General features: G+C 38.6%; 2 protein-coding genes across 2 annotated transcripts; one reads left to right on the top strand and one right to left on the bottom strand.

The window, feature by feature from the left end:
* Positions 1 to 98: 98 nt before the first annotated feature.
* Positions 99 to 14,321, top strand: LOC106082809 (cell division cycle protein 16 homolog). The gene is made up of 10 exons (XM_059363633.1): positions 99 to 652; positions 719 to 881; positions 4,871 to 4,986; positions 5,045 to 5,214; positions 5,278 to 5,538; positions 5,601 to 5,680; positions 5,844 to 6,049; positions 9,992 to 10,185; positions 10,250 to 10,418; positions 13,644 to 14,321. The coding sequence occupies exons 1-10, from the start codon at positions 209 to 211 to the stop codon at positions 14,034 to 14,036; spliced, it is 2,196 nt and encodes a 731-aa protein (XP_059219616.1). The 5' UTR covers positions 99 to 208; the 3' UTR covers positions 14,037 to 14,321.
* Positions 14,310 to 22,173, bottom strand: LOC106082811 (hatching enzyme 1.2-like). Its single transcript, XM_013245546.2, has 2 exons — positions 21,323 to 22,173; positions 14,310 to 14,676 (listed from the first exon to the last, which is right to left on the bottom strand). Exons 1-2 carry the CDS (start codon positions 22,145 to 22,147, stop codon positions 14,416 to 14,418), a joined length of 1,086 nt encoding a protein of 361 aa, XP_013101000.2. The 5' UTR covers positions 22,148 to 22,173; the 3' UTR covers positions 14,310 to 14,415.
* Positions 22,174 to 23,618: the final 1,445 nt, after the last annotated feature.

Here is a 23,618-nt window from a genome sequence, read left to right on the forward strand (position 1 = left end):
TTTTACGTTGGAGTAATACCATCACCACAATTAGCAGAGTTGCCAGACTTGCTTATCAGAGCAGCTGTCATTAGCAAAACAGCTGTTTAATTGTTTATTAAACAAAAGCCGGCTATAATTTAGGCGCTAGCAAAAAGATACGAAAAAATCGAATTTAAGCTTAATAAAAGTATCAGAACGCCCTAAACGTAACAACTTGGCCAACACCATGACTGGTGATAGTGAAATGCGCAACAACAGCACCAATGAGAACAATGGAAGTGCTATTGATGTTGAACATTACCGAAGACTGGTAAAGCAATTCTGTGATATGCGTCGCTATCAGACCGCATTGTTTTGGGCGGAAAAAGTCTGTTGTCTGAGTCAAAATGATCCCAAAGATGTGTATTGTCAGGCACAATGCATGTTTTTGTTAAAGGAATATCATCGTGCTGCCCATACCATACGTTTGCACAAGTTGGAGAAGACTCATATACCCTGCTATAATCTGTTGCTGGAAAGCCTTTATGAGGCCAAGGAGTTTAATGAGGCTATTGTTGTCATTAACACTGTGGATATAGAATATTTGGCTTCATCGTTGATTAATCAACCTTTGGATGGTGTGGGCATGGAAGGACCAAGCATGTTGTTTGGTGAGGAGAGTGTTAAAAATGTGAGTATATATTAGGTAGAGCAAAAAAGCGTTTCATTTTATTGCATTTGTATTATCTTTTTGCAGGAAATTTTAGCCTCTATTAGCTTTCTAAAGGGCAAAATATATGAGGCTATGGATAATCGTGGACTGGCCATGGATTATTATGTGCAAGCACTACACAAGTCGGTCTATTGCTTTGAGGCCTTAGAAGCCTTGGTGCAACACGAAATGCTAATGGCTTGGGAAGGTAAGTAAAAGTCTAAAATAAAAATTCTTCACGTACACGAAGAAGAGTGGGGATATATCATTCATATCTATGCGTGTCAAACGTCGTTTCGCTATCGAAATCTATTTGTAGAAATGTTTAACTTGGTTGAAGGTTTAAAAATGTCTCCAGCATTAAACGGGATAACAGATGGGAAAAAATGTATGATGTTTACGCCGGAAATAAATCATGGTTTTCAGTGTCATCGACAAAGATGTGACCTAAGTAATAGCCAGAGAGGGGATGGCTATTACAGAGCAGACTGATGGCTGGACGGCAAATTATGGTTGATTCTCCAAAAATCTCTTAACGCAACAGCCTTATTAAGTGACATATTCTGGCACTCATTTCATTGCGTGCCAGCCGGCCTCTCACTGAGACTCCGCTCGATACCGCTGATTGTCCGCTACTGCCATTACAGCTACTCCCTTGATCGACAAACATAAACGAAATTTATGGCTAGAATGTGTTAAGCATTCTAGTACCGGAGCTCATTAGCTGTGGTCTATTGTCAAGCAAATCTCCTAGGCCAGTAGAGGGGATGATAGCACCTCAGTGGATATATATTTATGTAGGGAGTGATCCGAAGAGATGCGCCAGGTTGTTTAACCGCCCACTTATTAAGCACATCGAGCGCGATAGCGAATAGCAGAGCCGTTTATCGCATACGTGGTTTCCCTGCAGATGAACCTTGGACGCCAAGTCGTCCAAGGTTGTGGGAGATAGAGCTATACAACGTGTTCATACCGCCGGTTTGGAGCTGTGTCCCAATACACAGCAACCCCGACATAAGTGGGTTACTATTTAACCATAATCGTCTTGTTCTAGGGGATTTAAATGCGCATCACATTTCATGGCATTGTCCCCTAGGTAAAAACCAGCGTGGCATGGCTTTGGCAGAGAAGAATGAAAGCTCCACGTTTAGCACGGTGAATGAGGTTGCCCCCACTAGGATTACGAGGAGGTGCAACAGCTCGTCAGATATTTCCATTGCATCCCCTGATTTCCTGAGTGACGTATCCTGGCAAGCCGTCATCTCTTTGGGGTCAGACCACCTCCGCATAATTTTCACCATCGACCGACCACCCGACTTCATAACCTCTGAGCGCCGGACGTTTATCAATCAGAAGAAGGCCGATCGGGCTGGCTTCAGAGAGTACACCAATCGCCACTTCAGTGAACTGGCACCCCCCTCGGATGTGCTACTTGCCGAGAGAAAATTCCGAGACATTATTAACGCAGAATGCTGCTCGCTTTATACCAGCAGGCAGTGGTACTCGTAGACGAGCGTGATGGGATTCGTTGCACGGAACCTACTTACTTCAGAATCTTGGAGTTGAATTTGGAAATAAACAGCGTAGTCAACGAATATAAGTGGAATTTGTGGCTGGAACACTTCAAGCAATGTAACTTTGGCACCGGTTTAGGCAAGCTGTGGTTTACGGTTAAGTCACTCTCGAACCCCGGTAGACGGGATGACAGGACCTCAGTCAATTTTGGCGACCTAACCGTGACTGATGCGCCAGGTTTTTCAACCGTCAATTTATAGTACATCCCGAGAGTGACAGGGCATGCAGGAGAGCCATTCGCCGTATCCGTGGTCTTCGAGCCGGTGGACAGCCACCACAATTTACCGTGGGCGAAATTACGAATGTCATCTGTTGCGCCAAATCCTCTAAGACGTTGGGCCCCGACGGAATCTCTACACTAATGCTGAAGAATCTGGATTTACCTGAAGTTGAGTACCTTTCTACTGTCCTCAACCCGTCTTTGAACACTTTTACAGTTCTCGATATCTGGAAATGGGCAGAGTGATCCCGCTACTGAAGCCTGGAAAGGGACCCGAGTTTGGGGGAGTCGTACAGACCGATCTCCCTTTTCTCACCAGTAGCAAAGACGCTTGAGGCATTACTCCTCCCGATCCTCGTTGGAGAATTTCCATTCGCCGAGCATCAGCATGGATTTCGAAGACTTCATAGCACAACAACAGTTTTGTATGCCATCACCTCACACATTTGCCGGGACTTTAATCAGTGCAGGCCATGTGATAGGAGGTCCTTGTGGCACTAGATCTATCGAAAGAATTCGTCACGATCATCCAAAACTATTTGAGGACATCGCCAACACGTCCCTTCACCCAAGCCTGAAACGCTGGGCCGCGAATTATCTGTGTGTCGCCAGTCACTTGTGAAATTTATGGATAAGAAGTCGAAGCACCGTGGGAGTTCCACAAGGCTGGGTGATATCTCCGCCACTGTTTAACCTCTACCTATCCTCTATTCCACCTCTTTCAGACGGCATGGAGATCGTATCATATGCGGATGATTGTACGATAATGGCATCAGGCCCCGCACCCATTGTGGATATCTGGAATAGGTTGAACGTCTACCTCAACGAACTGGCCTCATATTTCGCTGCAAGAAATCTGAAGATATCTGCCACCAAATCTTCATTCTCATTGTTCACTACAGATACGCGTGAGGTGAATACTGAGCTGACTGCGACGGTCGATGGAGAAATGATTCCGACCATCAAGTGTCCCAAACTTGGCGTCACATTTGACAGCTCTTACACATTCTACCAATATGCCACAGCAATTTTCGGTAAAGTCGAAAGCAGAAACAAGGTCCTCAAGTTACTTGCCGGCAGCGCTTGGAGTGCAGACAAATAAACCTTGTTGACCACGTACAAATCAATTGGCCGGTCTGAGGTAAGTTATGCAGCGCCAGTGTGGTCTCGTCAGCTCTGTGACACGCAGTGGAATAATATTCAGATCTGTCTGATTGCCACCCTACGAACTGCGACGGCTGTCTCCTCAGTTCTCATGTGGACCACCTCCATCAGGAGACAACGATTCTACCAGTGCGAAGACATAACCAGATGCTGCCTTAGCAATTCCTTTTGGGCTGTTATCGCAGAGACCATCAAATTTATCATCTTGTGGATAGATATCCACCACCCAGAAGCCTTAAGATAGATCTACATGATCAAGAGCGTGAGGTTCAGCGCTACAAGAGAGAACCTCTAGATCAAGGAGCATATCATGCGGGTCTAGGCATCATTCATGCAGATACGAGTGAATGTAGACATTGGAGAACAAACGCCTGCCATTGCACTTGAAGAAATTGACCTCCCCGGCAAACCAGAGTGGTTCTGGCTCAATTACGTTCTGGCAGATGCAGACGCCTCAACTCCTACAGAGCTAGGATTGATGCCGACGTGCAAGAGGTATGTCCCGATTGCGACCACGGACCGCGCAATACACGTCACCTGTTTAACTGCCCAGCCAGACCCACTCGACTCAGACCCAGATCACTGTGGACGCACCCCATCTTAGTCGCAGAGTTCCTGGATCTGGACCCTCAACAGAATTAAGCAGACGAAGGATAGAACACAAAAAACTGTTACAACAACAACCATGGACGAAGTTACGAAAGACATCCGTAGCGCCCTGTTATCCTAGGTGATTGGCCCCCTGGGAATCTCTTCATGCTTGCTGAAGAGCCTGGATTTCCAGCAAATGAAAATAGTGCAGACAGATCTTCCTTCACTCCTAGGCATCAATCTCCTTGTTGGAGATTTTCCAAGTGCTAGGCGTCAACAAATATTTCGTAAGCCGCATAGCCCTATGACTGCTTGATCGTGGCAGCCGGTTGTACGTACCGGATTAACCCGATGGAGTTCTTCATCAACAAGGGCTGCCGCCTTAGTGTATAACACACTGCTACAACAACAACAACTGCTTGATCGTAGGAGACTAAATAACACAGCTTGTCAGGTGGGTTCAAATTGGCTTCAGGAGAATATGGCTAGCGAATGCCGCGATAATGAGGGTTCGGTATCGGTATCGGAAGTCGTAAATAACTTGGTGACAATGTAGTCCAAAATCCGGTCAAAATTTTATATGAAATTTCTTAAATTCGATTTTGAAATTATAATTTTTTACTTTTGTTCTTTGTTTGTGTTTTAAGAAAAGGAACTTATGCAGCACTTGCCTCTGGAGCTGCAGTCCTCTGAACCCGATGCCAAGTTCATTACAAAGTTGTATGAAACTAAACTTAAGAAATATTATGAATCCATAGGACCTGTAAGTTTATCAATTTTATAAATTAAAGTCTTTGAATTCACTAATTCTAACTTTACAGCACACTAATGCCGAACAGACACCTATTGGTAACATGAGCACTTTGAAATCTATAAAAGAGTTAAATGAAAAAATCCAAATGACACGAAACTCTGATGCAAGCATACATAAGAATATATTGCCAAAAATAATGACGCCAACACATGGTCAAATCATGTCACCTGCCAATAAGTAAGACAAAGTGTTTGAATGGTAGACATGAAGAAATGCTAAACTTCATTAAAATATTTGTAGGGTTCTAGAAGATTTGAAAATTCCACCATTTTCCCTGCAAGTCAGCCTGACACGAGCCTCTTCGCTCATCAATGACTCACAACGTTCCCATTCGGATACACCAAACCGAAATCGTTCCAAAGATAATGCCGATAGCCCGGGTGCAATGTTGCTAACCACTTGCATGCAACGCATACAAAAGAGTACAGACATTATGGCCGCCGAAGCTGAAAAACTTTTCTACGATTGTGAATACAAAAAAAGTTTCAAGATCCTCAATGAGTAAGCAAGACATAGGAGGGCAGTGGATTACTTAAGACATTTAATTCTTATAAATATTGCAGGTTACTTAAGATTGATCCCTATCACAATGCTGCCTTGACAGTGCAAATTGGTTGTTTGGTTGAATTTGGAGACTATAATAGTAAGTTTGTGTTGAAGAAAAAATATTGAATGCAGTAGTAAAAAACAAGCTAAGAAACAAGTACTAACAGATACTATGTTGTCTTTTTTTATAGCTAGCTTAAACTTTTTCCAATTTCGCTTGTGTTATAATATATTTGTTTTCGATTGTTCATATCTTACAGAATTATTTTATGTAGCCCACAAACTTGTTGATAGATATCCCGACAAAGCAATTTCATGGTATGCCGTTGGCTGCTACTATGACTTAATTGGTAAAAGTGATCCTGCCAGACGTTATCTATCGAAAGCAACATCTTTAGATAGACTATATGGGCCAGCTTGGTTGGCCTATGGTCACTCTTTTGCAAAGGAAAATGAACATGATCAGGTATGTATTTTTAAAATTTAATTTTTATAGCAATCCGCCCCATGCCACCATGGACATACCCCTAAGCCAGTAAACAGCTTGTTGTACGCTCTAAATATTAAAAAGTATCCTCGAAATTAAAGTTAGGAATTCCGTGTTACTTACAAAATCCTTGTTGTTTGTTTTCCATACCACTTCCCTAAGTTGGTTCATGTCTGGTATTGTGTCCTCACCTAAGTGCCGTTGTCTGTTAGCCGCGAAAGTCGGCAAATCACATGGGAAATGCTCCTACGTCTCATCATCTTCCCCACACGCCCCACACGCCCCACACAGGCTATCACTTGTCGCACCTATTGGGTTGCCCAAAAAGTAATTGGGGATTTTTTAAAAGAAAGCAAATGCATTTTTAATAATACTTAGAATGCAAGCTAAAGTAACAGCTGATAACTGACAGAAGAAAGAATGCAATTACAGAGTCACAAGCTTTGAAAAAATTTGTCAACGCCAACTATATGAAAAATCCGCAATTACTTTTTGGGCAACCCAATATTTTACATAAGTGAGCTCGTAATCCTTTGTATCCCGTTATTATGCCGAAAGAAAATGCTCCCAAGTCTCATCATTTTCCCCACACACCTCACAGAGGCTATCACTTCCTGCTCCGATTTTACATAAGTGAGCTCGAAGTCCTTTGTGTCCCGTAATGATGCAGAAAGCTATACTGAACTCTTTATTTCCTCTCTCATCTCATCTTATCTTCTCACAATTCGTATCTCCCCATGGGATTTTCGCCGTCCTACCGATTGTTTGGTGTCCCACAGTGTAATATGCGCGTTTGTCGACCACGCTTTTAACTTGGACGGCGTCGACTCGAAAGGTTTCGGTTTACCCAGGTTCAATGACGGCTGTCCTCTGGTCTTTACTGCCAAATTGATTGCTCTTTTATTTCCCCTTACATCACCTGGGTCCCAATGTAGACCCCCAGGCCCGCTCTGTACACACATTCTCAATGTGGACCCCCAGGCCAGCTCTGTCATTAAGCTTTGTTCCATCTGTGTAGCATGATCTCCCAGGTGGCAATACCAGAGTTCGGTCAATTCTTCTTCTGTGCCTCTTCTTAGCCATCCGGGCTTCCAATTGTCGTCTCGCTTATACCGCGATTGTATGAGCTCCCATGCCTCTATTCATTCTCCCATTGCCTTAAGTCTCATAGCCACAGTGGCTGCCTCACATTTAATCTGAATGTCATTGCAACGAATATCTAGAATAGTCTGCAGTGCCCTGTTGTTGTTGTAGCCACATTTGCATGTGGGGGTGGCGATTCTCGTCAAGCTCTTATAAGCGAGCAAGCTCGTTCCGGTCTATACAACCAATCACCGTGGGCACATTATTTCCATTGGTTATTTAAAGGCGCCAATATCTCCCCTTGTCGTATCGAGGATCATAGGCACCAAGTATTTAAGCAAAGCCGGTGCCATTCGGCCTCTCACTGAGACTCTCCACTCGATACCGCTGATTTTTCGCGACTGTAGTTCAGCTACTCCGTAAAGAGCATTCCACTATCCGACACCTGTGGAAGCGCCCGGAAGCTCGCAGCTAAGCTTCTCGTGATAACGAAGAACACCACACAGATTGTAGCTTAAAGTTCCAACCTGTGTGGTGCTCATAGTCATCCCGTGCCGGGATTGCAGAACTGTATTATGGTCAGGCAAACGAAAACAGATCTCAGTCCCTAGATTTTCAATGTAGACCCCCAAGCCCACTCTATCCTCAATCTTTGATCCATCTGTGTATCATGATCTCCCAAGACTGTGCTTCTGGCAACAGTGTCTCGCACTCGACTACAAGTGTCATCTCCGATCGGAAACTTCTTATAACCCATCAGGGTTTCCTATCGTTGCCTCGACTACTGCTATGGTATGAGCTGCTCCCATCCTCTATTCATTCTCCCATCGCCTTAAGCCTCATAGCCGCAGTCGCTGCCTCACATATAACCTGTATGTTAAAGGGTCGAATATCTATAGTGCACTAATGGTCTTCAGTGCACTAATGGGCGAGGTCCTCATCGTTCCGCCTATGACAAGACAACATGTTCTCTGAACCTGTTGTATTATCATGTACTTTTTCTCCAGCGCAGTCTACCAAACTACTGAGGCGTAAGTAAGTGTTGGTCTAATCAAGCTCTTGTTGTTGTTGTTGTTGTAGTAGCAGTGTGTGGTACACTGAGACGGCAGCCCTTGCCGATGAAGGAATTCATCGGGTCAATCCGGTACATACAACCGTACACTGGCTCCTGTAGAGCCAGTGTACTATCCTCTGTTCACTCCTATTCCTATTCAAGCTCCATTTTGATCTTACGGCCCGTCTACCTAGTGTCCAACATCTGTGAGCCTTCTCAATACGCTCCTGAATGTGACACTTCCGATTAAATTTCCTGTCCTATATCTTACTTACTTTTACTTTACTTTAATTGGCTATGACAACATTTGTTCCACGCCTTAATCGTTTGTGCTCATTCTAAAAGCTGACACTAAGATTTGAGGTGTCTCCCACCACTTGATCTTTCCATCGGACTTTTGGCTGTTGGTGTTGTAGCAATGTGTTGTACACTGAGGCGGCAGGCCTTGCCGATTAAGGTCGTTCCAGTTTGCGTAAACCACCGTGTTTGCCTTTAAAAGATTTCTTTGCTGGAGCTTCTTCATCCATTCTAGGAAATTTTGTCAAAATTTCATTCTATGGGAAATTTTGTCAAAATTTCATTTCTATAGGAAATTTTGTCAAAATTTCATTTCTATAGGAAATTTTGTCAAAATTTCATTTCTATAGGAAATTTTGTCAAAATTTAATTTCTATAGGAAATTTTGTCAAAATTTAATTTCTATAGGAAATTTTGTCAAAATTTCATTTCTATAGGAAATTTTGTCAAAATTTCATTTCTATAGGAAATTTTGTCAAAATTTCATTTCTATAGGAAATTTTGTCAAAATTTCATTTCTATAGGAAATTTTGTCAAAATTTCATTTCTATAGGAAATTTTGTCAAAATTTCATTTCTATAGGAAATTTTGTCAAAATTTCATTTCTATAGGAAATTTTGTCAAAATTTCATTTCTATAGGAAATTTTGTCAAAATTTCATTTCTATAGGAAATTTTGTCAAAATTTCATTTCTATAGGAAATTTTGTCAAAATTTCATTTCTATAGGAAATTTTGTCAAAATTTCATTTCTATAGGAAATTTTGTCAAAATTTCATTTCTATAGGAAATTTTGTCAAAATTTCATTTCTATAGGAAATTTTGTCAAAATTTCATTTCTATAGGAAATTTTGTCAAGATTTCATTTCTATAGGAAATTTTGTCAAGATTTCATTTCTATAGGAAATTTTGTCAAAATTTCATTTCTATAGAAAATTTTGCCAAAATTTCATTTCTATAGGAAATTTTGTCAAAATTTCATTTCTATAGGAAATTTTGTCAAAATTTCATTTCTGTAGGAAATTTTGTCAAAATTTCATTTCTATAGGAAATTTTGTCAAAATTTCATTTCTATGGGAAATTTTGTCAAAATTTCATTTCTATAGGAAATTTTGTTAAAATTTCATTTCTATAGGAAATTTTGTCAAAATTTCATTTCTATAGGAAATTTTGTCAAAATTTCATTTCTATAAAAAATTTTGTCAACATTTCATTTCTATAAAAAATTTTGTCAACATTTCATTTCTATAAAAAATTTTTGTCAAAATTTCATTTCTATAGGAAATTTTGTCAAAATTTCCTTTCAATGGGAATTTTTTTAAAATTTCCTTACAATGGGAAATTTTGTCAACATTTCCTTACTATGGGAAATTTTGTCAAAATTTCCTTACTATAGGAAATTTGGTCAATATTTCCTTACTATAAAAATTCCTATTCTTTGGGAAATTATTCTTTTTTACTTCTAATCTTTCGTTTCTTTCTTTTCTAGGCCATGGCTGCTTATTTCAAAGCTACACAACTTATGCGCGGCTGCCATTTACCTCTTCTCTACATAGGTGTAGAATGTGGTCTAGTTAAGAATCTGGAGCTGGCAGAAAAGTTTTTCTATCAGGCCATGTCTATAGCACCATTGGATGTTTTTGTCCTACATGAATTGGGTGTCATAAAATATGAATACGAATTGTAAGTAGCAGAAGAAATGCTGTAGCAATCTGTAGAAATTTTTCATTTTATTTCTCGCCAATAGCTATGAAAGTGCCGAAGAGGTGTTTCGCACAACCGCCGATATTGTTACAAATAGGGCGAAACATAATAAAGAAGAAGTTTCGTCCAGATGGGAACCACTGTTTAACAATTTGGGACATTGTTGTCGCAAGAATAAGAAATACAAGGAAGCTTTGGAATATCATCAATACGTGAGTACTACCTAAACTTCTTATTTTTAGAGCCTATGCAGACTGTCTACAGAGCCCTAGGGAGCAGTGGGCTACAATCTTCGCTGATGTAAGCAACACTGTTGTTGTTGTTGTTGTAGCAGTGTGTTGTGTTCTATCTTTCATCTGCTTGATTCTGTCGAGTGTCCTGAACCACTGCAACTCTGCAACTAAGATGGGATGCATCCGGAGATATTTGGGTCTGAGACGAATGGGTCCGGCTGAGCAGTTTAAACAGGTGACGTGTGTCGTATGGTCCCTGGTCGCAATCGGGACATACATCTTGAACGCTGGCATCAATCCTTGCTCTTTAGTAATTGAGGCGGCTGCATCTGCCGGATCGTAATTGAGCCAGAACTACTCTGGTTTGTCGGGGGAGGTGCAATGGGAGGCGGTCGGTCTCCTTACAACTGAGTCTTCATCCTTACAACTCAGAGAGTCGTACAGCCAACACCTGGCTCAAGCAGCATATCGGGATACCCGGAATCACAGAACTACTTTGATTTGCCTTCTTCCAGCGAACCAGAATAGTAAGGCTGCAGAAGGGGTAAATATCTACCGGATGAATGTTCTTCTTGGAGATCAACTTATAGCCAGAACTACTATGATTTGCCTTCTTCCAGCGAACCAGAATGGTTTTGGCACAACTATGTTACAGCAGATTCAGTCGCCTCCATTTCTATGGGAGGCCATGGGACATATGTCACCAGTTGTTGTTGTTATTGTAGACACATTTGCATGTGGAGGTGGTGATCTTCGTCAAGCTGTTATAGGAGATCAAGCTCGATTGCCGCGTGAACATGGTGGCCATTGGTTAGTTCCAAATTCAAATTTGCCCATGAACATTCCATTAAGGAACAGTGGTAAACTTCTCATATATCAATGAGTGCTGTCCGATTCAAGTTTAAGTTAAATGATAAGCGGCCTTCTTTTTATAGCCGAGTCCGGACGGCATGTCGCAGTGCGACACCACTTTGGAGAGAAGTTTCTACATGGCATAGTACCTCACAAATGGCGCCAGAATACAAATACAAATTTGCCCATGAACATTCCATTAAGGAACAGGGGTAAACTTGTCATATATCAATGAGTGCTGTCCGATTCAAGTTTAAGCTCAATGATAAGCGGCCTTCTTTTTATAGCCGAGTCCGAACGGCGTGCCGCAGTGCGACACCTCTTTGGAGAGAAGTTTTTACATGGCATAGTACCTCACAAATGGTGCCAGAATACAAATACAAATTTGCCCATGAACATTCCATTTAGGAACAGGGGCAAACTTCTCACATTCAAATTTAAGCTCAATGATAGAGGGCCTCCTTTTTATAGCCGAGCCCAAACGGCGTGCCGCAGAGCGACACCTCTTTGGAGAGAAGTTTTACATGGCACAGTACCTCACAAATGTTTTTTCTGATGGTTGCGCCAGGATTCGAACCCAGGCGTTCAGCGTCATAGGCGGACATGCTAACCTCTGCGCTACGGTGACCTTCAAAGACGCCAGAATTACGATGGGAAAACCAACGCAGAAAATTTTTTCGAACCCAGGCGTTCAGCGTCATAGGTGGACATGCTAACCTCTGCGCTACGGTGGCCTTCAGCCATTGGTTAGTTAAAGACGCCAAAAACTCGCCTTGTCATATCAAGCATGATAGGCTTTCTATATTTAAGCAAGAGCCGGTGCCGCCCGGCCTTCAAGTGAGACTTTCCACTCGATACCTCTGATTGTCTGCGACGACAGCTGCACCTACTCCGTATGGAGCATTCCACTATCCACAACCTGTGAGCGCGCCCGGTAGCACCCAGCTAAGCTTCTCGTGACAATGAACACCACACAGATCGGAGGTCAAAGTTCTAGCCTGTGTGGTGCTCATAGTTATCCCGTGCCATTTCGAGTGGAAAGTCTCAGTTAGAGGCCGATAGGCACCGGCTCTTGGTTAAATACTGGGTGCCTATGATGCCCGATACGACAAGGCGAGATATTGGCGCCTTTAAATAACCAATGACTAACATATCTCCGAGGCTATCGGTCGTATAGACCGGAATGTGCTTGCTCACCTATAAAGGCTTGACGAGAATAACTAAGAATACCACAAAGATTGTAGCTCAAAGTTCCAGCTTGTGGGGGCTTAAAGTTATTCCATGCCGAGACAAGTCACCTGTCTATTTGCCCAGTAAATCCTACTCTTCTTACTAGTAGATCACTCTGGACGCATCCATCCATATTGCAGAGTTCCTGGTTTTGAACATTTAGCACAGCCTACCTACCTACCCGGCACGGGAGCTGTGAGCACCACACAGACTGGAACTTTGAGGTCCGATCTGTACGGTGTTCATCGCGGTCAAGGCTTAGCTGTGAGCTAGCGGACGGGTCCACCGGTTGCGGATAGTGGATACTCCATACAGAGTAACTGCAACGGCAGTCACGGACAATCAGCGGTATCGAGCGGAGAGTCTCAGTGAGGAGCCGGGTGGCACCGACTCTTGCATAAATTCTATGTGCCTATAATGCTCGCTATGACAAGCCGAGTTATTGGCACCTTTAAATAACCCATGGCCATCATGTTCCCGCGGCGATCGGTCGTATAGACCGGAATGAGCTTACTCGCCTATAAGAGCTTGAGGAGGATCGTTACTGTTTCAACAACAACTGGCTAAATTACATCGGAAAGTATGGGTTGCCCAAAAAGTAATTGCGGATTTTTCATATAGTCGGCGTTGACAAATTTTTTCACAGCTTGTGACTCTGTAATTGCATTCTTTCTTCTGTCAGTTATCAGCTGTTACTTTCAGCTTGCTTTAGAAAAAAAGTGTAAAAAAGTATATTTGATTAAAGTTCATTCTAAGTTTTATTAAAAATGCATTTACTTTCTTTTAAAAAATCCGCAATTACTTTTTGGGCAACCCAATATACTCAACCATTGCATCCATTTCATACCACGGATGGACTGAATGGGGTATTCCATTCTGACATATGAAAGTTACAGGGTGTCTTTGATCTTGGCACGGATAAGGATGAAAAAAGACTGAATATACACACGAGGACTAAGGCGACAGTACCTAACCGATGAAAAATGCCATCAGTTTAATTGTAAAAATAGAACTGGTTAGCAAAGAGATCTGACTGCTTTAAGGGTTTCTGGTATATCTATGGTTATCAATCAAAATCATCCTTCTTAAGCATTTTTATGTTATTCTGGTTTTCTTTTTCAGGCTCTACTCTTAAAACCCCAATCATCTCAAACGTATACAGCCATCGGTTTCGTATATGCCCTTATGGGTGATCTGGAAGAAGCCATAACATATTTCCACAAAAGTTTAGCGCTAAATCGAGATTGCATTGTCACATCGACCATTTTAAAGACATGCATTGAAGATTTCATGGATGAAGATTCCATTATCGATGATATCTATGGCAAGAAGTGCGATAATAATTCCTTTTATAAAATCTCCAAAAATGTCTGTCATTTTCTGCCAATCGAAGAGGAAGAATCACCCACCGTTAAATTCACTGGCATGAAATTAAAATTCGATGATGAGGATATATCAACAAATTCGGATAATATCGATTCCAATGTTGTTATGGATATGAGTATGGATATTTAAGAAAACTTGGAAGAGGCTACAAGAAGAAAGAAAGCAGCGGACTGAGATTTCATCAACAACAGGGTAAGAAAATACGAGTTAAACTAATTTATTTATTAATATCTGATGGAAAACTGTGAAAAAAGAGAAGAAGCAATTAACTGTTAGCCCATATTAAGTGAACAGATTAAAGTGTTTCAGCACTATCCATAGAAGAAGAGTACCAGCTTCTAATGCTACTAAACCTACATAGAATTTAAGTTTTGTTTAATAAAAAATTGTCACATGTTTTTTCTTAGCCATAAATTGTTTTATTTGCTTCTTTCTAAAAATTGTTCTTTGGATATGGTAATACTGTTGGTTGCCTTTGTCATCTTGTCTTCCAAATCAATTGTCTTCTTTAAGCCAATGGATCATCTCCAAATCCCAAGCCCGTCATAATACCACTTACAAAACTATTTATGAGAGTATTGTCAACGGCATTCTCAGAGCCACTGCCTCCAGGGGCAGGAACCGCAGCTGGTACTGCTGGCGCTGGCACAGGAGCTGGAACTGCCCCAGGTCCCGAATTGTAACCACAATCGTACATTTGATTTAGTTTTTCAACATCCATATCTGAGAATCCATCACGTTGTCCCATTCTAGAGCTACCCATTGAGCGCTGGAAAAAGAAGATAAAATGTTTGAAAATTTTAGATCTTATAAGGGAAGAAATGAGAAAAAAAAATCGAATTTAAGAAAAAAAATGAAGAAAAAGCGAACACTTTAACGAAAATACCCAGCACGTGAAAGCTGTGAGCAACACACAGGCTGAAACTTTGAGGTCATATCGGTGTGGTGTTCATAGCTGTCACGAGAAGCTTGGCTGCGAACTACCGGGCCTCTCCATAGGTTGCTGATAGTGGAATGCTCCATACGGAGTAACTGCAGTCGCGGGCAATCAGCGGTATCGAGCTGAGAGTCTCAGTTAGAGGCCGGGCGACACCGGGTCTTGCATAAATACTTAGTGCCTACGATGATCGATATGACACGACGTGCTATTGGCGCCTTTAAATAACAAATGGCGATCCTGTTACGCTATGCTTCTCGTGACGGCAATGAACACCACACAGATCGGACCTGAATATTTCTGTGTGGTGTTCAAAGCTATCCCGAGCTGCGTAAATTGTCCAATGTAAACTGTAATGTCCATCGCCTTGTTTTGCCACTCTCGGGATGCTAAAAAAATTGACGGTTGAACAATCTGGCGCATCTCTTCGGCTCAGTCACAGTTACGTCGCCAAAAGTGACTGGGGACCTGTCATCCCTTCTTTCGGGGTGCGAGTGTGACTTAACAGTAGACCACAGCTTGCCTAAATCGGTACAGTAGTTACATTGCTCCAAATGTTCCAGCCACAAATTCCGCTTATGTACATTGGCCACCCTGTTTATTTCCAGATATAGCTCGCTGATTCTGGGGTCCGTGCAACAATTCTTAAGACGCCCTTCTGCGTGTACTACTGCCTGCGCCGCGAAGTTCGACCGGCTGGTATAAAGCGAGCGGCTGCAGCGTTATTGATGTCTTGGAATTTTCTCTCGGCAACTAGCACATTTGGGTTGTGTCAGTTGGTGTACTACTCTCTGAAGCCAACCCTTATCGTCAATGGTGAGTATGAAGTCTGGTGATCGTTTTGTGGTGAGTGTTATGGGAAGGTGGTCTAACCCAAAGAAATGACGGCTTGTCAGAATACTTCACTCAGGAGATCGGGGGAAATGTCTGGCGAGCTGCTGCACCTCCTCGTCATCCTAGGGGATATTCCCATTCACCGTGCAGAACGTGGAGCCTACAATCTGATCCGCCATAGCTATGCCCCGCTAGTCGTTACCTAGGGGTGATGCGCATTAAAGTCCTCTGGAGCCAGACGATTATGGCCAGACGTAGCCCACTTATGTTGGGTCTGTTAACTTGGCCATTAACGGGGTCACAACTACCAACCGGCTGTATGTACACGCAGTATAGCTCTATCTCGGCGGTACCGGACCTGACTGCATACACTCCACGTTGGGTTCAATAGCATCAGCCGCAGGCAAGATGGGTCTATACTGCACGGAATGGTGTATCACGAAGGCCGATCCCCCACCTTCATTCCTTAAGCGATCCTTACGTATCACATTGTATCCGTGACAACTAAGCAGGCTGCAGGTGTTGCTTTATCTCCACCAATGTGTTCTTCCGACTCATAAAATTCGCTATCTTGTCGATCTTGCCTTTCAGGCCATTGCAATTCAATTGGGGCTGGGATGCTGCTGTTGCGTATATTGCGGCATGGTAAAGGTAGAGGGAGGTCACAATGTCCGACGACGATGATCCATGGCAGCCGGTTGCACGTACCGGATTGACCCGATGGATTCCTTCATCGGCAAGGGCTGCCGCCTCAGTGTACAACACACTGCTACAAAAACAACAACGATGATGCAGAAGGCGACGACAGCGACGCTTGTCTATGTTCGCACAGCACCTTGCAATATATTCAGAGCGACTATACTCCTGTAGTTACGAAAGGTCAGAGTAAGACCAGAAATGTACCCACTGCATGCACCGGTTATACCTTACCAACACCGTACGATGATGGAGGCGTTTCTGGCAAACCGAACAGAACCAGGGTCCGGGGTTCTTTTTTATCCTGGTACGGACGGTGCCTCTCCCATGACGAAAAAAGGACGAACACCTACACTGAGGCCGGTGTGTGCAACCGGCTATCATAGGATGGTGTGTGGTGAAAGCGTTGAAGTCGTGCTCCATCTTCTAAAGGCCATTGTTGCGGCTTTGGACGCAGTATTGAGTAAGAAGCAGTGGGCGAACCTGCAGAACTGTTAAAGTTCAACTTTAAAATCTAACATGGACCATCTAAATCGGGAAACCAAAATCCTTTAAGTTAAGGACTATTGTAGGGGAGGGATAAAACGAACTGAAAAGCTGACTGACTATAACCGAGTGAGTATACTTAGAGCGATCATAACTACAACAACTACTAACAGTGGGATGAGTTTTAGATCCAAGGTGGTGGACCGCTGAGGCTTGCCCATAATCACAATTTGACAAGGATACTGTAGGTTTAGTGGCAGTCAGTTATAAAAATCCCCCATACACTTAGCCTCACATTTGGCTATCAGATTAGCATTCTACACTTGAATACCTTTTATTTGAGTCCCATATTGTCATGGCCAGATAAAAAGACCTGTTTGGGGGCTGTTTTGGTGATTCGGTCCAGAAACTTGGTCCCGAAAGTGGGTATCAATTTCGTGCTCTACTCTCAAATACCTATCATTGAGCCCCATATTGTCATGGTCGGTAAATATGTCCGTTTTAGTGGTGTTTTGGGGGTTAGAGTGGTCCCCCAAACACTTTGTCCCACAAATGGATATCAGATATGTTTTCTACTCTAAAATACCTTTCATTTGAGTCCCATATTGTCGTGATTGATCCATATATATATATATATGGTGGGTTTTGGGGGTGGGGCTGCCCCCCTTGGTACCTCATCCGAAATTTGGATACACAATTTTCATTTTTAGGTTACTATAAGAGAGCACGGCGTTTTTGAAAACTAGGGTAAGAGAGAGGGTCCGCCCCACCTTCAGATATCAAAAATTGAGTACCCTTTTTCACCACGTGTGAAAATTTCAAGAAAATCGGATAAGCCGTTTTTGAGTCTATAAGGAACACAAAAACAAACAAACCGACAAACATCGTCGAAATTTTGTTTTATAGAAAATTTCGTCGAAATTATGTTTTATAGAAAATTTCGTCAAAATTTTGTTTTATAGAAAATTTCGTCGAAATTTAGTTTTATAGAAAAAAATTTCGTCGATATTTTGTTTTATAGAAAAAAATTTCGTCAAAATTATGTTTTATAGAAAATTTTGTTGAAATTTAGTTTTATTGAAAAAATTTTCGCCGAAATTTCGTTTTATAGAAAAAAAATTTCATCGAAATTTCATAGAAAGTTTTGTCGAAATTTTGTTTTTATAGAAAATTTTGTCGAAATTTTTTTTATAGAAAATTTCGTCGTAATTTTTTTTTTATAGAAAATTTCGTCGTAATTTTGTTTTTATAGAAAATTTCGTCAAAATTTTGTTTTATAGAAAAAAATTTCGTCGAAACTTTGTTTTATAGAAAAAAATTTCGTCGAAATTTTGTTTTATAGAAAAAAATTTCGTCGAAATTTTGTCTAATAGAAAATTTCGTCGAAATTTAGTTTTATAGAAAAAATTTCGTCGAAATTTTGTTTTATAGCAAAAAAAATTTCGTCGAAATTTTGTCTTTAAAAAAAATTTTCGTCGAAATTATGTTTTGTAGAAAAAAATTCTTCGAAATTTTGTTTAATAGAAAATTTTGTCAAAATTTTGTTTTTATAGAAAATTTCGTCAAAATATTGTTTTTATAGAAAATTTCGCCGAAATTTTGTTTTTATAGAAAATTTCGTCAAAATCTTGTTTTTATAGAAAATTTCGTAGAAATTATGTTTTATAGAAAATTTCGTCGAAATTTAGTTTTATAGAAAAAATTTCGTCGAAATTTTGTTTTATAGAAAAAAAATTTCGTCAAAACTTTATCTTATAAAAAAAATTTCGTCGAAATTATGTTTTATAGAAAAAAAATTTCTTCGAAATTTTGTTTAATAGAAAATTTTGTCGAAATTTTGTTTTTATAGAAAATTTTGTCGAAATTATGTTTTATAGAAAATTTCGTCAAAATTTTGTTTTATAGAAAAAAATTTCGTCGATATTTTGTTTTATAGAAAAAAATTTCGTCAAAATTATGTTTTATAGAAAATTTTGTTGAAATTTAGTTTTATTGAAAAAATTTTCGCCGAAATTTCGTTTTATAGAAAAAAAATTTCATCGAAATTTCATAGAAAGTTTTGTCGAAATTTTGTTTTTATAGAAAATTTTGTCGAAATTTTTTTTATAGAAAATTTCGTCGTAATTTTGTTTTTATAGAAAATTTCGTCGTAATTTTGTTTTTATAGAAAATTTCGTCAAAATTTTGTTTTATAGAAAAAAATTTCGTCGAAACTTTGTTTTATAGAAAAAAATTTCGTCGAAATTTTGTTTTATAGAAAAAAATTTCGTCGAAATTTTGTCTAATAGAAAATTTAGTTTTATAGAAAAAATTTCGTCGAAATTTTGTTTTATAGAAAAAAAATTTCGTCAAAACTTTATCTTATAAAAAAAATTTCGTCGAAATTATGTTTTATAGAAAAAAAATTTCTTCGAAATTTTGTTTAATAGAAAATTTTGTCGAAATTTTGTTTTTATAGAAAATTTTGTCGAAATTATGTTTTATAGAAAATTTCGTCAAAATTTAGTTTTATAGAAAATTTCGTCGAAATTTAGTTTTATAGAAAAAAATTTCGTCGATATTTTGTTTTATAGAAAAAAATTTCGTCAAAATTATGTTTTATAGAAAATTTTGTTGAAATTTAGTTTTATTGAAAAAATTTTCGCCGAAATTTCGTTTTATAGAAAAAAAATTTCATCGAAATTTCATAGAAAGTTTTGTCGAAATTTTGTTTTTATAGAAAATTTTGTCGAAATTTTTTTTATAGAAAATTTCGTCGTAATTTTGTTTTTATAGAAAATTTCGTCGTAAATTTGTTTTTATAGAAAATTTCGTCAAAATTTTGTTTTATAGAAAAAAATTTCGTCGAAACTTTGTTTTATAGAAAAAAATTTCGTCGAAATTTTGTTTTATAGAAAAAAATTTCGTCGAAATTTTGTCTAATAGAAAATTTCGTCGAAATTTAGTTTTATAGAAAAAATTTCGTCGAAATTTTGTTTTATAGCAAAAAAAATTTCGTCGAAATTTTGTCTTTAAAAAAAATTTTCGTCGAAATTATGTTTTGTAGAAAAAAATTCTTCGAAATTTTGTTTAATAGAAAATTTTGTCAAAATTTTGTTTTTATAGAAAATTTCGTCAAAATATTGTTTTTATAGAAAATTTCGTCAAAATCTTGTTTTTATAGAAAATTTCGTAGAAATTATGTTTTATAGAAAATTTCGTCGAAATTTAGTTTTATAGAAAAAATTTCGTCGAAATTTTGTTTTATAGAAAAAAAATTTCGTCAAAACTTTGTCTTATAAAAAAAATTTCGTCGAAATTATGTTTTATAGAAAAAAATTTCTTCGAAATTTTGTTTAATAGAAAATTTTGTCGAAATTTTGTTTTTATAGAAAATTTTGTCGAAATTTTGTTTTTATAGAAAATTTCGTAAAAATGTTGTTTTAATTTTGTTTTAATAGAAAATTTCGACAAAATGTTTTTTTATAGAAAATTTCGTCGAAATTTTGTTTTTATAGATAATTTCGTCGAAGTTTTGTTTTTATAGAAAATTTCGTCGAAATTATGTTTTATAGAAAATTTTGTCGAAATTTAGTTTTATAGAAAAAATTTCGTCGAAATTTTGTATTATAGAAAAAATTTGGTCGAAATTTTGTTTTATAGAAAAAAATTTTGTCGAAATTTTGTTTTATAGAAAAAAATTTCGTCGAAATTTTGTTTAATAGAAAATTTTGTCGAAATTTTGTTTTTATAAAAATTTTTGTTTTTATAGAAAATTTTGTCAAAATTTTGTTTTTATAGAAAATTTCGTCAAAATTTTGTTTTTATAGAAAATTTCGTCGAAATTTAGTTTAATAGAAAAAATTTCGTCGAAATTTTGTTTTATAGAAAAAAATTTCTTCGAAATTTTGTTTCATTAGAAAATTTTGTCGAAATTTTGTTTTCATAGAAAATTTTGTAAAAATTTTGTTTCTAGAGAAAATTTTGTCGAAATTTTGTTTCTTTGGAAAATTTCGTCGAAATTTTGTTATAGAAAATTTTGTCAAAATTTTATTTTTATGGAAAATTTTGTCAAAATTTTGTTTTTTTTACCCAATTTCGTAGAATTTTTGTTTTTAACAATTTTGTAAAATTTTTTTTTATAGAAAATTTCGTCGAAATTTTGTTTTTATAGAAAATTTTGTCGAAATTTCGTTTTTTAGAACATTTCTTCGACATTTTGTTTTTATGGAATATTTTGTCAAAATTTTGTTTTTATGGAAAATTTCGTAGAAATTTTGTTTTATAAAAAATTTCGCCAAAATTTTATTTTTATGGAAAATTTCATCAGAAAAATTTCAAAATTTCATTTGTAGTTATAGAAAATTTTTATACATATCGTGAGGAAATTTCATTTTTAAAATCTTTTCTTTTTAAAGAAAATTTTAATTTTCATTTGTCCAAGGAATATATTTTCACGTTATTAAATTTCCCCTTTACTTACCACCGCCACTATGGTCGGTTGACCATTTGTCGAGAAGGCATTGGCCGAATAATGCATAACACTGCCATAGTCATAGGGTACCCCAAATGCTATGGTCTTGGAAGCTCTTTCGAAATTCGTCACTGCACTGGGTTGAATGTTGTTATATTGAATGTCCACATAGGAATCACGCTCCTCACGATTCTGTTCATGAAGAAAGCCCAGGGCATGCATAAGTTCATGTATGGCTGTTCCGGGTTTGGTCAAGCATCCAGGGGATTGAAGATTCACCTCTTGCTTGCCACCGACACGTCCCACCGAAGACCAACAGCCTGAGTTGCCACTTACAATGGATATGTAGTCGGTTTCCGAGGTGCGTGGTACAAAACGAATGCAGGTTCGACTATGATACTCATCTATGGCATGTTCAATGACGGCCCTATCTTTGGCATTAAAGTTGCCACGAATCTCAAAGGGTACTATGCCCTGAGGCCAGCGGGAACTTTGAGTGGTTAGGCCATTTTTCATAATCACTCCTTGCTTGGGCACCAAAATGTCACCCTCCAGATACGAACCCAACTCTTCGGGATTAACCGATGAGGTGTCAGCTTCATAGTTGGCTACAAGTTGGGCGGTGTTCTTATCATCTGGTTCACCAAATAAGGCCATGCCATAAAAGCTCAAATCGATGACATCTTTGGAATGGCCTTGAGGAGGTGCTTCCAAATAGTTGGAGTTGATTACAACAACATCTTCATCTTCTCCTTCTTGGGGTATTAAAGGGTTACCCATAACAAAACTTATGACCAAGGTCATAGAAAGGAAAACCGGAGTTATATTAAACATGATGACTTGCTACTATTTTGAAGGGTTTCTCGAGTTATGTTTGCCTGAGAGATATTACCGAAACTGTCTGTTTTCCAAAATTTTCACCTTTATTTATACGAGCTCAGCATGTTACCTTGTCCATGTGAATTTTTTTTGATATGTTCCAAAATTATCTACTTTGGTTTGCCATTAAATAAATCCTAATCACCTTTTTTGTTTTAACCCAATTTTTAGATTTTTCGGTAGTTGTCGGCAAACTTTAAATGTTGGTTTATCAGTTTTCAATTAACATAATAAAGGTGAGTCTTGAACTTCCTTTTGAAGTCTCGTCTAATCGTTTTTCAATTTCAATCCATGCATACGATTTATTTATTTTTTTATGTAAAAACAATAGTTCTTAGCAATTTTTAAATAATGCCTAAACTTCTTCCGTTTTATTCTATTCATTAACTCCCATTAAACTTGAACTATGAGAGATTTGAGAATTTGTTAGCCGCTTGGCCCAAAAATTTGTGAAACATACCTTTTATGGAAATTCATTTTGGTAAATCGTGAGTACTTTTTGAATTTAAATAGACTTTAAGTTTAATCTTGAAAGCACAGCTCATCGGAGCCTTTTCGGTGTTAATATTATCCTGCAGGAGCTAACGTCATTCTGCAAAGTCGTGTCTGTATGAGTATGAGTGTCTGTTCTATGGTGGATTCAACTGGTCTTAAGCCTCATTGACAAGGCCCAATTGGCCTTAGGTTTTAATTGTTCACACTTCACGCTCAAAAGTATTTTGTATGCGTTTCGAAGGAGACTTTCATCTCAGTAATTGTTTCATTTTTTTGTGTACGGGAGCGATTCTTCTACGATTCCAATCATGGGGTATGCGCTCTTCTAGTCAAAGTACGCCAACGAGGTAATGCAAAAGATTCAACAGCGTAACACCCATTTTTTAATAGTTAAGCCTGCAACCCATCGGCTATTGCTGCCTTCGTGGCATTGAACAGGGTTTACAGGGGAAATTATGCCAAGACTACGGATATGTTTTTGGAGCTTGAAACTAAGGGCCCTCCTACTTCTATAAAAGGGCAAAATTTAAAATGTGAAACGAAAATGGAAGGATTATTTGTGTAGGGTGCTTGCGTGAAAAAATATTTAAATTAATGCCATTACTGAGGTGAATATACCGTGGTGAATATAAAATTTTAATCACCATTCTGTTTAACTCAATCTTAGGTTGTAACATTAGCCTTATCATTTTCGTTTGTGCATTAACTTCACCTTTCCTTGACAGATTCTGGAATTTACAGGCAATGATCCTCAAATTTTGGTTCTTAAAATGGCTATGCGCTATAGCCCCCTATTAAAATAAGACCTAATGAACTATGTAGGTCCTAAATAAACATTTCACTGCGCAATAAGTCCCAAATGTATGGACCCTTTTTGGGCTTATTTCACTTTTTATACCCTTCACCATAGGATGAAAGTATACTAATTTCG

This window comes from Stomoxys calcitrans, chromosome 2 (assembly GCF_963082655.1).
Source record: "Stomoxys calcitrans chromosome 2, idStoCalc2.1, whole genome shotgun sequence".
Lineage (NCBI taxonomy): Eukaryota > Metazoa > Arthropoda > Insecta > Diptera > Muscidae > Stomoxys > Stomoxys calcitrans.